Here is a 15,177-nt window from a genome sequence, read left to right on the forward strand (position 1 = left end):
AATTTTGGGTTACCAAAAGAATTTTAGAAAATTAAAAAAAATCAGCCTGAAAGCACAATTAAAAATTTTATTGAGCATACTTGAGCACAATAAAAAAGGCAACCCATTCAACATATCATTTGTAACAGAGACCTGATCTTCAAAACACCAACAGATGCTTTTTAGAATATTAAACAAACCAATGAAAGGAGAGGTATGATAAAACTTTTGAAGTTTTCAGTCAACCAGACTTTGGTATGTATGATCAAGACTATACAACCATAGTTTTGCAAAACAGACTTCATTGCAGAACAGCATTTTAGGAAGTACAGCCTTACAAAGGGCTAGATAAAACTTTTCCGCAGCAAGTAGGCAATGTAAAGTTATCCTGTTGTGCTACAGGGATTTAAAAATAAAACCAGAATAAGAAGTTAGACGGGATGAAACTCCAGAACTGAATTTTCTCTTTGGATGAGTGACACAGATAGGCTTCTTACCACCAACATTCTTTTACTTTTTTTTTTTAAATACTGAACAAAACATATGACAGCTAGCAAAGTACTGAAAAGAATACCTAGATGTAATAGTCTGAGAATTATTAGGAGGAAACTGAAATGGTAAATATAAATATCAGTCTAATATTCTAAGTGCACTGTGACCTAGTAAAGCAGTTCTAGCAAAGAACTGGTTGAAATCCTGTGGTGGTTCTGTGGTATCCACAGCCACAAAAGACTTTTTAAAATTATACTTGTATTTCAATATCTGGCATGATCCAAGTAAATGAACATGTGATTCCAGTGGCTCAGCCCACTCTCCTTTTAGACCTTTAAGGCTCTTCAGAACACTAAGTTCTATGCTTCAGCAGACAAGATTTTAAAACCTTAATTACCCATGACAGCTGTATCTAATAATGAACTAAGAAAAAAAAAAAGAGTCCCAGCATTTCAACTGTTAAACTGCTTTCAAAATGGCTTTCACTCCCTATTTACAGGGCACTTGACACTCAAGAGCCAACCAAACCAATGGTGGCAGCAAACCAATAAAAAGTGGTATCATAGAAAATAAAAAGGTTATGCTCTACTACCTTCCCCATAAAAGTGTGGAAGCCTACTCAAGTTAAATGCATGTACATTATAGTGTCAGACAAACACATGCAGGGATCACACCTTATAGGCTTTTTATAAATAGAGATACATCTGCATTTACTATCTGGGCTATGTTTAAAATGTTATATACAACATCTTGAAAAAAACAGGAAAGCTGTCATTAAACTATGGAATGTCCTTGCACTCAAAGACAAAAAGGCTCACTAACCATCACAAACCACCTAGATGACCACAAAAAGCAAGATTATACTGTTTGAATTTCATATGCTGTAATACAATGCACTGAATAATATGAAGATATCTAGAGTTGATTAAACTTGTTATGGAAATTTATAAGTTTGGTAAGTGATAGTCACTGTTATTAAAAACAGAAGAGAAATGAAGTTAGGCATCAGTAGCTTCTTTGAAAGTTTAATTATTAGACAAAATTAAATGTGGCAAAGTGTACCTTGCATCTTTTAATACAATGTACTAGTTTAGTTTTAGTTCAGAATGCAGATATTCTAGCAAGTAAGTATCACAGGTAGATGTGTGGTGAATCTGGTCCCAGTTTTAAGAACAGACATCTGAAGTAACATTTGAACAGTGACAGCATGAGCAAGTAATCACATAGCCATGGCCATATCAACCCCATAAAAATAAGACTTGCTCAACAAGTTTAACCATGAGGTATGTGAAGGAGATAGTCATCAAGCTCCAGAATTTTATTTAACTTCAGGGAAAATGCTTTGAACTCTGTCCACTAGGGAGACAGAGATATGTAGCTAACGACCTTAGACAAGATTTAAAATCTCACATAGCCAGAGAACCACTTCTTTGTCCATCCAAGCTTTTATTAAATATAAACCAAATGTGCAATATCTTAAAGATAGGGCTACCTCTGGAAGTCCCTCAAATCTAAGTGTTGAAATTTTTACTCCTCTTGCTGTAGTCAGATAAAGAAATACAAGCTACCTGTAAGAATAAGTCACAGGTCAAACCCCTCAAAGCCTTCAAGGGAATTCATAAAAGGTTTTTCAAGATGGAGCTTTGTCATCCATTTTCAATGAATAAGGGTTAATCAGAAAACAAAAGGATCACTAAGTATGCAAACTCTGATGTTTTTTAAAGGTGTTCATTATCAAGTTGTAGTATTTATAATAACGACAGTGCTGTTTGATGCAGCCTATGCAAAGGCACACTATAATCTCTTGCAGTTACAATGGAACGTGGCTGAACAGGTAGGAGACTGATTCACCATTGTGTGTTCTTCGGATTGCTTCGGCCAGGATCATGGAAATGTCAATAACCTAAAACCGAATAAAATACACAAGTTTATTCTTGCTAAGACTAGCGGCCATTAGTCTCTCTCCTGAGGAAAAAGGAATATTCTGCAAATGTGAGCTAATTATGCCAAAACCTTGGCAACTATTTTCTAGTGTACAGACAGATAAAGTGAGTAACAAGCCTGCAAGGGGTTTATTTAAGGCTTTGTACAGACATTCAGTTTCTCCTAGGAGAGTTGCTTTTCTCCAAGGATAAAGCACAAACATGTAAATATTCACACCCCTCTCCCTCAACCAGACTGCAGCATGTGGCACCAGGAAGTGCAGCTTCCTGTCTGTCTGCAGCTGGGCTGGCATACAGCAAGAGGAATACAGGGCTGAAGAACTCTGGGTCCCACAGGGAAGGCAGAGAAGGCCCACCACACACCTCCCTTCATTGCCCTAGTAATACCTGAATCTTGGGGCAGTGTTTCATTTTCTCTTCTTGTGGGATTGTGTTAGTTACTACAACAGCCTCAAATCCAGCATTATTAATTCGAGAAATAGCAGGACCAGAGAAGATTCCATGAGTCAGAATAGCATAAACTTTGGTTGCTCCAGCAGATAACAATCTATAGAACAGGAAGAAAACTAGTTACTATGTGTTTAAATACATAGATTTTAAATAAGGCTACCTGGCTTTGCCACTTCTCAAGAAATACTATTCAAAAACTAATTGACATACAGATTCCTTCATAAGAAAGAGAAAGAGGTTAACCTTTGTAAAAATTTAGCAGAGATCAGAACAGCTCCTGGCAAATGAATAATGGCAAGTAATACTAGCCTCAAAGTCTGAATTCTAGGTTTGAGCTTTCAGCAAGTAGACCAAGGACATCCAACTCGTTGCCTGTGGGTACTATGCATTCAATGAAGGATTAAGTTGAGGCCCCAGAGTCCTACCCATTCCTCACATTGCTCTGGCTACAACAGTAGCTGGAGTCTTCAGGCTCCCCTTCCTGCTTCTGGCTTCTGCTGCCTGCACCCACCTCAGGGGGGCAAGACACTGCAGTGTGGTGCAGGCTGAGGGTGAGCCTGGTACGGTGCTGCAAAGTGCAGTCGTGGGGCATCCCCATGGCACATAGCCCAGGAGACCTGTGGCTCACCCTGCTGAGACCTGGGTATGCGTAACCCGTGCTGGTGTGGCCTGTGAGAGTTTCAGCCCCTAGCCTCTTAGAAGCTGAAAAGCCCTAAGTAGATGAAATACAGAATCAAACAGATAACACAGTGAATTTGTGAATACCTTTAGCCCCAGTGGGAAACAAGACAAGTATTTATTTTTATTTGTAATTTAAACAATTGTGTTTGTAAGGAATACAAGGGAAGTAAGAAGCTAGAAGCCTTATATATGGTTAAGGAGAGAGAGGAAGAGATAGTCAGACAAGTGCAGTATTTTACTGTAAGCAGCTATCAATAAAAGGTAAAAAAAGCAATACTACTTGCAGGCTACAGGATTTTTCTTCATGCAGGTGCTCCATAAATGCTTGTAGTATGGGCAACAAGCAGGAGGAACTCACCCTCCTGCTGGCTGACACCAGCCTGGACATAGTGGGGATTACGGAAACGTGGTGGGACGAAACGCATGATTGGGCGGTCAATGTCAAGGGCTATAGGCTGTACAGGTGGGACAGGATAGGAAAGAGGGGTGGGGGCGTGGCGCTCTATATTAAGGAGGAATACACATCCTCGTTAATTAACAAGGAGCCAGGGGAGGGGCACTCTGAAGTGCTTTGGGTTAGAGTACAAGGCAATTGAGGGGAAAGGGACTTAACGGTGGGAGTCTACTACAGACCTCCCAACCAGGGAGAAGAGCTTGACCAGGAATTCTTGGGTCAGCTCACAGAGGTAGTGAAGGCTAAGGATGTGGTTGTCATGGGGGACCTGAATTTCTCGGACATCTGCTGGGAAGAGCAGTCAGCCAGGTCTGACTGCTCACGTAGGTTCTTGACCAGAGTGCAGGACCTCCATCTAACCCAGGAGGTGCACAGCCCCACTAGGGGGGACACCTTGTTGGATCTAGTGCTGGCCATGGGTGATGACCTGGTGAGGGGGCTGCGGGTGCTCGACCACCTGGGCGACAGCGATCATCGCCTGCTGGAATTCACCATCCAGCGCAAGGTGGCAAAGGCATGCAGTAAGGCAACGGCCCTAGATTTTAGGAGGGCAGACTTCAACAAGCTAAGGAGGATAGTTGGAGAAGCGCTGAGGTCCCGGGGGGGAGGGGAGCCAGGTGTCCAAGGAGAGTGGTCGCTCCTTAAGGAAATGATCCTCCAAGCCCAAAGGAAGGTAATCCCAACGAGGATCAAAGGGAGCAGGAGAGCACACAAGCCTCTGTGGCTCACCAAAAGCATCCAGGAATGTCTCCTTGCTAAAAAGGAGGCTTATACCCAGTGGAAAGAAGGGGTCACCACCAGGGAGGGCTATTCTGTAGTTGCTCGGGGATGTAGGGGGGCAGTTAGGAAGGCCAAGGCAGAGATGGAACTGGGACTAGCTTCCCAGATTAAGGACAATAAGAAGTCTTTTTTTTTTTTTAAATACGTAGGGGGTAAAAAGAAGGTCCCGGGTAATGTGGGGCCCTTGCAGGACAACATGGGTAACTTGGTCGTCACACCAGACGGCAAAGTTAACATGTTTAACGATTTCTTTGCCTGTCTTCTTAAGCAGGGACCAGAACAGCCACCTCCCTGCTGGGCCCCCCTCAGGCCCCGGGGGAGGCACACCTGGGCCACGGGTTAGCGAGGATTTAGTTAGGGAGCTTCTGGAGGGGTTGGACGTATTCAAGGCAGTCGGTCGGGATGATCTCCACCCTAGAGTTCTAAAGGAACCGGCCGAGGTCATTACAAGTCCCCTGGCACAACTTTATGAGCACCTGTGGTGCTCTGGTGAGGTACCGGAGGACTGGAAGAGGGCCAACGTGGTCCCCATCTTCAAAAAAGGCAGGAAGGAGGACCCAGGAAACTACAGACCGGTTAGTCTCACCTCGATCCTAGGCAAGCTGTTCGAGAAAATTATGCTGGCACACATCCAGGAGGGGCCAGCAGGAGACTGCATGCTTAGGGGCAACCAACATGGGTTCATCAGTGGCAGGTTCTGTCAGACCAACCTGGTGGCCTTTTACGATCAGATCACCAGATCATTAGACGCAGAGGGTAGCAGTGGATATAACCTTCCTGGACTTTCGGAAGGCTTTTGACACTGTCTCTCACCCTGTTCTCATTAAGAAATTGGGGGGCTGTGGTGTAGACACCCACACAGTCAAATGGGTCGCCAACTGCCTGGAGGGCCGCACCCAGAGGGTGGTAGCGGATGGGTCCTTCTCAGCCTGGAAGGACGTGGGCAGTGGGGTTCCGCAGGGCTTGGTCCTCGGGCCCGCACTGTTCAACATCTTCATCAGTGATTTGGATGAGGGGGTAAAAAGCACCCTGTTCAAATTTGCTGATGACACCAAGATGTGGGGGGACGTGGGTACATTGGAAGGATGCAACAGGCTACAATCAGACCTAGACAGGTTACAAGGGTGGGCGGACGAGAATAGGATGGGTTTCAACACAGACAAGTGCAAGGTGATGCACCTCGGGAGGAACAACCAACACCATATCTACAGGTTGGGGAACTCCCCTCTTATCAGCACGGAGGCGGAAAGGGATCTGGGGGTCATCATTGACTCCAAGATGAACACGGGCCGGCAGTGTGGAGAGGCAGTAAGGAAGGCCAACCGCACCTTGGCATGCATCCACAGATGCATCTCGAGCAGGTCCAAGGAGGTGATCCTCCCCCTCTATGCGGCACTGGTCAGGCCGCAGCTGGAGTACTGCGTCCAGTTCTGGGCGCCGCACTTCAAGAGGGATGTGGACAGCATGGAGAGGGTCCAGAGGAGGACCACTCGCATGATCAGGGGGCAGCAGGGCAGGCCCTATGAGGACAGGCTGCGGGACCTGAACCTGTTCAACCTTCAAAAAGAGAAGGCTGAGGGGGGATCTTGTAGCCTGTTACAAACTAGTCAGGGGGGATCAGCAGGCATTGGGGGAGTCACTGTTCCCCTGAGCACTGCCAGGAGTGACCAGGAATAACCGTCACAAGCTGGCAGAGGGCAGGTTTAGGTTAGATATCAGGAGGCGCTACTTCAGTCAGGGCGGCTAGGGTCTGGAACCAGCTTTCGAGAGAAGTGGTGCAGGCTCCTACCCTAGGGGTGTTTAAGAGGTTAGATGAACATCTTGCTGGGGTCATTTGACCCCAGTATTCTTTCCTGCCATGGCAGGGGGTCGGACTAGATGATCTGCTCAGGTCCCTTCCGACCCTACAAACTGTGAAACTATAACATTCATAAGTTGCTGTAACATGTGCTTTGTTCCTCCTATATCTGGACACAGATTAATGCCAGCCCAGGACTCAAAAGAAATATTAAACTGAAGTTTTATAACAACCTTCAATAGAAGGGTCAATTCTAGCAGCAATTCCCTGCTGAAGTTGCTTCCCGAGCAATACAAGCTTCTTATAACGCAACAACAGAATGGTGGAAAGACTGAGTTGCCATGGTGCAGCTTTACTGCTACTACCTAGAAAGGCTGTAGTCAAATCACCATAACTTGCATGAGTGATTACATGACAAGAGTGAAATGGCCATGGATCTCCGATTCCTCTCCCCACAAAAAAGGTCTTGCACTAAAAAGCCTAGGTAACTAAAATGAGGCATGATCTGTAGTGTATGTGATTTTAGTGTACTGCTGACACTAAAAAGAAAGTGAAGGAAGCATGGAAAATGAAAATAAGGCAGAATACAAACAACTGCAGACAAGCAGGAAAGGTTACAGGTTTTGACTAACTTTCCTTTCTTAGTTCCAGGTATGGGAAACTGATGTTTTATACAAGGACTACTACAAAAACTGGAACAGGCAAAAAAAAAAGAAGAGGAAGCCCAAGTAGGAGATGGCCCTGAAATGCCAGCAATTTTCTAGCTCTGATACAGAGTATAAGATGGAGACCCAAAGAGAAACTCGGATTTGCTGTAAGGTAGCAGAGAAAGAATTTTTTAGTATTCTCTGTTGTACACTGAGAATGTTTACTGAAAATGTTTTTCAACCTATGCTTATTTTTATTTGTACTGTAATAGCAGATGATCAGATTTTTAAATAGGGTGTTCCAAGATGTAGTACAAATATAGCAAGAGATGGTTCTGTTCTAAAGAGCTTAGTCTGAAGCCCCTATTCCATAAACACCTAAATTATGCAAAACGTAGTCCCAATGACTTCAACTACTATCCTGGAAGTGTGTATGTGTCAAAATATAACTGGCATGGTAGAGCCTTTTCATCACTGAACATACAGCAGAAAGACCAGATTACTGAAGAGCTGGTTCAGCTCTATTCAGTTTTTCATCCCCACAGGCAAGCAGCACTTACAGAATGGATTATGCCCAGCCTAAAGCTCTGGCAACATGTTGGATTCAATGAAAATAATAAGACTGGAAGGTGCGTATTTATTACTTTCAGAGTTTTACTTCTTGAGAGCTACAGAAGTTACTTTTGCCAAAGGTTTCCTTTGCCAAAGCCTGTACTCCTTGTTTTCTTGCTGTAGCATCTCTACACTAGAGGCCAAGGTGTCCAGTTTAGCTACAAGTCCAGGACTGTGATTTTAAACAAGCAGAGGGAGGGCAGAAGGTAGCAGGTAGAAATTGGAAAGTTCCAGCTCCTCATTTTGGGCTGTGGATAGCAGCCTAAGAAGGGCATTAGTGAAGCAGTCTGACCCTGCAATTATGCCTTACTTATCTGGAGTTAGACACTGATTGCACTACCTAGACTAAGCTGACTTGGAAGCGTGCATGATCCAATTAGGTTTGCTTACAATATACTCATGCCTATATGGTGGGGCCTAGGGCCAGTTTATAACTATACTTACTTGTCTACTGCATGACAAATTGTGCCACATGTGTCAGCCATGTCGTCAACAAGAATAGCTACCCTATCTTTCACATCACCAACCAAGACCATTCTGTCCACTTCATTAGCTTTCTTTCTTTCCTTGTGAATAAGAGCAAATTCCACATTCAATCTGTCAGCTATTGACGTAACCCTGTTGGAAGAAAGAATCAAAAACATGTATGTTTGTAAAACGTGCATTGTAGCAATGCTTATATTTAAGAGCAAAAAAGTCATTTGCTAGAAGTACAGAAGTGATTAGTAACAAAGCTGGCCCTCTGCTAATCAATGGGTCTTCTAGACAGAGCATCTTAAAAACACTGAAAATTCATTCTAAACATTTTCGAGGGTTGAGTTTATTTTTTTGGCACTAAACTTCTTGCTTACAAAAAAGGCCTTCATCCAAACAAACACATGCGATAAGGCCAGCAAGAATTTAGCCAGAATTGGAGCAGTTAGCAGTATTTGTAATCCATTATTCTTTTTCAGATGACTGAAAGAACATGCTTTTGTTACTCTGCTAGCAAAAGATCCCACATAATACACTTTTTACTGGGAAAAATATAGGTTAATTACTACTTACTACCCCTCCAGTGTCCCAGACAATGCAAACTGCAATGCAACTGAACTTCTGAAGTTGTGTCTACTTATAGTTACATTATAAAAGCAGATTAAATAAGCTTTAGCTATAAAAAGTATCATTAAAAGGCAAAGGAACTCCTTTATGAGTCAAACAAAAGCTGCTTACAGACCACTGTTCCAAACAGATTTTGGCCTTTGTCATATTGTAGCCCCCCCTTGCAGATATGAATAGATGACAGGTATGCTGCTTGAACTCTTCTCAAACTGCTTCTATGAGAAGAAAAAGCTTCTCTTTGGGAGTTCAGATACCACTGCATCTTCTGTTTTCAAGAAAATGTTTTTTTCCTTCAGGACTGCTGGTAGGCAAGGGATAGGGACTAAGAAGGATATTCAATTGGGAAGAAAAGGAGTATGGTTAGGAAAGGCAAACATATTTAATATTTTAGCTAACGTTTAGCTTTTTTTGGCCATTTGAATTACTTACGGGTATTACCAACTTTGACTGGTTAAAGACATCCTATTTTGAAGACAGATGTTGCACTTTAGATGAGATGCATACAAATTAGAGTTTAGGACTGAGATTGACATATGTAATGTCAAGTGATATACACATGAACAATTCAGGTACTCAGTCTTGTATCACCACTTAAGTATTTAAGAATACTACTAGATAGTTCCTACAGAAATAGCCTCAATTCTGCAGATACGAAAAGACTTTAAGGTCTCATTCAGCTGAAAATTACAGACACCAGGAATTTAAAAAAAATAAAATCCAGTAGTATTGTTACCTAGATGTTGGCACAGCAGTCAGGTCTTTATTTACTCCAGTTTGACCTTTCTACTGCTTACCACTTGAAAACTAACTAACATTTACTTACAGGTCAGTATTGATTAGTAAAGATTTCCTAAAACACTCAGAGTGACCTTTTTGGCCAGTCTGAGCTCCATTAAAAACACTAAACAAACAACTTTAAAAATTCCAATCACTGCATAATATGTTCCTATCAGAGTAATACTTTTGAATTGTTTTTCCGTACCGTACCTTCCATTAAAAATTACTCTCAAGTCTTCCCAAAGCATCTAAAAGTAAACACTCAGATTGATAAAGTCAGCAGACGGAAAGCAATCTTCCAAGTACAAATTATTCATACACCACACAGAACAATGGTGAACCATTATTATATTTAAAAAATTCCTACAGAAACTAAATCTAAAAAGTGACTTAAAAAAAAAATCAGAAAGCAGCAATTAGAAAAGGTTAGTGGTTTGACATTTTGTCTCAGTGCTGTTTTCCACAATACATACACCTGTTTACTCAGAAGCATTAAGTATCAAGAGGAGTTTCATGCCTTACTGCACTGATAAGATTCCTTTTATAGGGTAAACAGCCAATAGGAAAACAAGTAAAGAAGAAGTGGAACAGCCAGAACCCAGATTTTCCAAACTTTGAAGATCGTGCATGAAATTGTTTCTATCGCTGTAATACTTCCAGATCCACGAAGGGAACAGGCAGAAAGCAGCATCTAATAATGAAGTGAGCTCTTGCGCATAAAAGCTTATGCGTCCGATTCAGGTAGCCTATAAAAAGGTACATCTTGACCTTGTCTTCTGTCTGACTTCAGATGAACACAGCTAACAACCCATCTCCACTTACGCAGAACACATGAATGTTTAAAATCAAAACATTCTGTTTACTTTTCAGTCACTTCTATTACTCCTAGTGTTAGTTCAGTGGACCTTCTATTAAAAAGAGTTCAGGAAGGAAATGCTGTACCCAAATAAACATCTGCCGGTTTCTTTACATCATTAGGATATTTCCCCCCCAGATATGGTTCCAGTAACACCACTCATTACAAAACATGGTGCTTTAGACAGAAATCACTTTAGGGCAGTTGACCACTAGTAGTGAAAGGACCAGAAAACCTAATACCTGCTGCAATCCCTTCTCCACTGACAGAAAGCTAGGAGGAGGTGGAGGCCTAAGAGTCTTCTTCCAGTTTCAAGAGTTGCATGACTAACCACTTTTGTCTGAGAAGTGTTCCACCCGATATGGCACACATTTTATACAGTATTCTGTACTCTGGCATCCATCTGACCATCAGAACTGGTAAAAGGCAACATGCTCAATGAGAGATGCTAAGGAGTGAAGTAATAGTGCAAGTCTGGCACTTCTACATCCTCCCAATACCACATAAAGCAAAAAAACTCATGTCATGTTTTCAAACTGATGTTCTGAGATGCATAGCACACAACTTGAGCCAGTGATTCCCAGAAGGAATTACAACCACTCTACAAAAGAAAGATGACACAAGTAAGCTCTTACCTAAATTCTAGCAGGTAAATGAGGGCAAGCCATATGCTTTAAAAGAGAATGGATGCCTAGGCAGCTCCAGAGCCAAGCAGGAAGTGCAGCACTTAGGCTAAGGAAGCACACACTAGAAAAAAACCTCTTCCTTCCTGTAAAGGGACTCTGCTAATAAGGTCATAACCAGGGAACAAGAAAAAAAGATTTTCCTTAGGAGTGAAGAAAGTTCTTAATTATTACTAAAGGCAAGCAGCATTGGAAGAATAAATGTCTCATTACAACGGAATTGGAAGCCATCAGCATTTGCAACCTATGCTTCATACCACTTACAACAAAACTACAAAAAGTCATGTATATTGGTAGTTGAACTCAGTAGAAACTGACTGCTTACATACTACCTTTTCGCTCCACCTGCATCAGGTGAAACTATGATGCAGTTTCTCCATTCCAAAATGTTCTCTTTAATCCACTGCAACACCGCAGGTTCTGCATACAGGTTATCCACTGGAATATCAAAGAAACCCTAGAGCCCAAAACAGAAAAATAGTTCATCAGTGTATATTAACTCTCCATTATTCCTTGTTGGCAACTTAAAAAAACAAAAACAAAAAACAAACCAACCAAAAACCCCCCCCAAAAAACAAAAACCCCCACCACCCCCATACGCAAGGGAAAATTTTGAAGTCTTTACCAGTTTTAAACACCTAAGGTAAATTTTCAAAGCGTGCTCCACCTTGGTCTAATTCCCCTTTTAATGGAGAAGAAAGCTTTGGTGGGAGCACAATTAGGCCAACACTAGAAAGTGCAAACTACTGACTTTAAAAATCCCATCTATAAGCAAGATAAAGAGGAGCAAAGATCACAGGTGACTTCCTAGTATAAAGCCAGGGAGTAGCAGGGCTTTTGGTTTTTGTTTTTGTTACTGGTGGGGAGGGAAGGGGAAGTGGGGGAGAAAGAAGTGTAAGAATACAGAAAGAAGATGAACCTACAAATTAATATCTATTCAAAATTAAGATTTTTAAAGAATAGCTTCGGGACCTCATTGCCTTCCGCCACTGGAAAAAAATGTGCTAGAGTACAAGAAAAAAAGATTCTGAACCCCACTTCAAGGAGTGCATGCAGCCAACACCTACTCCACGTCTGAGGCTACATATTAAGACTCCTTTCAATAAAACAAAAAAAAGTTAAGAATGTCATATTTTAAGTTTATACTTTACTATTTCAACAAGCCAAGTCTCTGCTTCTTGATTAATGTGCAAGAACTGAATTATTTTAGTAGCAAAAATACTGAAAAAATATTGCACTAGATACGGTCTATTGGGATCTCTGGTACACTTTAAAAAGTTGCTCCAAAAACCTACTGAAAAACCTCAGACTCTGAACTAAAAGTGCTGATGATGGCAAATATACTACCTAGATCAGGGTTACTCTCTATCTAGAAGAGACTAGCTGTGACCTGTTGGGCTACTTCTTGATCTGCAATTTCTCCATTGCATTTTGCAGCAGAATGCATATTTTAACATTGTTGGTATAAATGTCCTTCCACAACTCCCTCCCACTAACATCTTCAAGTATCAGAATTATGTTTTCAAAAAGGTGCTCGCTGCTGTGAAAAGAAATAAGCCTAATGCAGTCTATGAAGAAAGAATTAACCCATCTCAAACTCAGTGAAATTCCTAGCCACAAACAACAAGAACCTGTAATTACCTGTATTTGCGAAGCATGCAAGTCCATGGTGATGATGTGGTCAGCCCCAGCAACTGACAGCATATTGGCAACAAGTTTTGCCGAGATTGGAGCACGACTCTGAGAAACAAGCCAACATGTATTAAAAGAGCTGGAAAAAGGTGATAAAAGTAGACTAAAGCTTAGATTTGATACATAGAGATTTTTCCTTTACATTTTCTGCAATATCCCAACCTGTTATCACTTGTTAATCTCAGTGCAAAACAAGGAAGTACTACTATGTAAAGTTACTGAATGAGACAATGGGATATATAGGTGACAAAACTAGGAGGAAGGGAAGAAAACAGTGAAGTGAAGGCCCTTTAACGCAATTATTTCAGAGCACTCTATGCCTAAACAGTCTTACTAACTTAGCAGGGGAAGCAGCGTGACCACGTAGGCGAGCTCCCCAGGGTAATTGTCTCTGATATGTCCTCCATAGGAGGTCTATATTGAGCAGATTCTTTTTGGTATTGGGTGGTGGAACCGGAGCGTGCTCCATCCACTCCATGCATTGACCTGGTATTGCAGTGCTTCCAGGACCGGTGCAAAAAAACAGAAAAAAAAGAGACTTTCAGTGGAGCATTTTGCTAATACACTAACCTAAAGAAGTTATACTTTCTTTTGTATCTGGATCTCACTGTTCTGATCTGCTTATTACCTCAGAAAACTTGGAAGACCTTTTTTATTCCTTTTTTTACTACTTACAAAGGGGGAGGAAGGTCATCATTTTTAAGATTTCAGCCAGCTCTCAGGCAACACCAATTTCCTGACACCACAATTCATACACACTGAACTTACTCGGTTCTTAAAAGGGTCTCCAAATACAAAAAATAAAGCAGAGTGGATTCTCCTGTTAAGAGGACTATGGGATATCAAAATTAGTAGAGATTTCTTGCTCACACTCCAAAAGAGAACTTTCTTGCTCACACAAAGAAGAGAACTGATAGGTCTGCATGCAACAGCTCCATCTGGTGGAAACTGGGAATTGAAATGGATTTGTTTTGAATAGACCAGCAGTGTCCAAACCAAAACTCCACAGGATCCAGAGCATGGGACTAACACTAGATTCAGTGGAGACAGCTTTAATGCCAGCTCTTAGCTTTCATTTGTTTTGTAACTATGGGGAAAAAAAAAGAGCACAATACACCTGTTGCAAAGAACTCAGGAAGACCATAAGAGGTCAGAATGTTTTGGACACTATGGATTCACAAGGTAAATCCAGAGATTTTAAGAAGGAATGAGGATTGCACACCTACAAGTGCTAATACTACATGCCACCAAAAAGGATCTTACGGCATCCAAGGATGCCACAGCACCATCACTGAAACTCAGTGCGCTAAGCACTTCAGGAACTTTAGAACACTTTAACCTTAGATGAAAATTCCTAAAGCAATTTCCTTTTTTTCCCCCCATATAAAATTAGAAAAAAGTTAGTCTGTGTTATACTACTGGCAAATCACCTTCACACTTATTTGCTAGCAGCTACATTCTCATCTGCCCAGTTACTGCAAAGAGGTTATTTAGTCCCTGTAAAAATCCCTCCAGCTCCAAAGCACCTCTGCTCACCTACCAATCTTAGTGTGCAAAATTAGGTCAAGCTAGGTCACTACCAATTTATTACTGTGGCATAACCAAGTACCAACAAGAATACAAGTCCCATATCCTTCATTGGTTCAAGTGGGATTTCTATGGTTCTAACCCTGACCTGCCCAAATTACTTTGGATCAATAGCACTTAGGTGGTTCCACAGCACCATCATCATAAAAACCACCCCACCAAAATGAACTTATAAAAATCTTCTTCATCTTCTGCCCTTTATATTAATCAAGCTAAAACTACTATATTTCCACCTACTTCTCTAGCTGGCAGTCAGGCGTTAATTCTGCTTTCCGGCATCAGGCTTCCAGAGTGGTCTGTAACCCCTGTAAAGTAGGTGATCTTACAGCATCTTAGAAGTCACCGCAGCAGTTCATCTCTTAGTAAGATACAAGTTGGCCAAAGCTTTTTGGATCTTTCTTGTTTTATTATAAACTTTTTGGGCCATGATAATCCATATTTCTGGTCACCTAGTCAACTTGGTTTGACTGCTCAGACTGGGCATTTTTCAGTTCAGCTTCAAGGTATTTTGGAAAAAACAAAAGGTTTCAATACAAGTTTTGTTCCCAGCTGTCAGGATTTGATTTCAGCTTTCATGTCTTCTCAGTCCCCTAAATGCTATTTTCACTCCTTCCATTTGAATCCAAGTTTCACAAGTACCTCGGC

At 41.6% G+C, this 15,177-nt stretch overlaps 1 protein-coding gene and 1 pseudogene across 1 annotated transcript in view; one reads left to right on the forward strand and one right to left on the reverse strand.

Annotated features, from left to right (window-relative positions):
* Positions 1–53: 53 nt before the first annotated feature.
* The window catches only part of PRPS2 (phosphoribosyl pyrophosphate synthetase 2), a 39,638-nt gene continuing 24,514 nt past the window's right edge, over positions 54–15,177 (reverse strand). Inside the window, exons 3-7 of the mRNA XM_090063697.1 lie at positions 12,895–12,993; positions 11,586–11,710; positions 8,281–8,454; positions 2,802–2,961; positions 54–2,374 (exon numbers count right to left, since the gene is read on the reverse strand). Of these exons, the coding sequence (XP_089919823.1) occupies positions 2,282–2,374; positions 2,802–2,961; positions 8,281–8,454; positions 11,586–11,710; positions 12,895–12,993 (651 nt within the window). The 3' untranslated portion in view covers positions 54–2,281. The remainder of the gene's footprint in view (positions 2,375–2,801; positions 2,962–8,280; positions 8,455–11,585; positions 11,711–12,894; positions 12,994–15,177) is intronic.
* Positions 13,244–13,468, forward strand: LOC149874546 (U2 spliceosomal RNA; annotated as a pseudogene).

Source organism: Crocodylus siamensis, chromosome 1 (assembly GCF_052110815.1).
Source record: "Crocodylus siamensis isolate JL-2025a chromosome 1, ASM5211081v1, whole genome shotgun sequence".
Lineage (NCBI taxonomy): Eukaryota > Metazoa > Chordata > Crocodylia > Crocodylidae > Crocodylus > Crocodylus siamensis.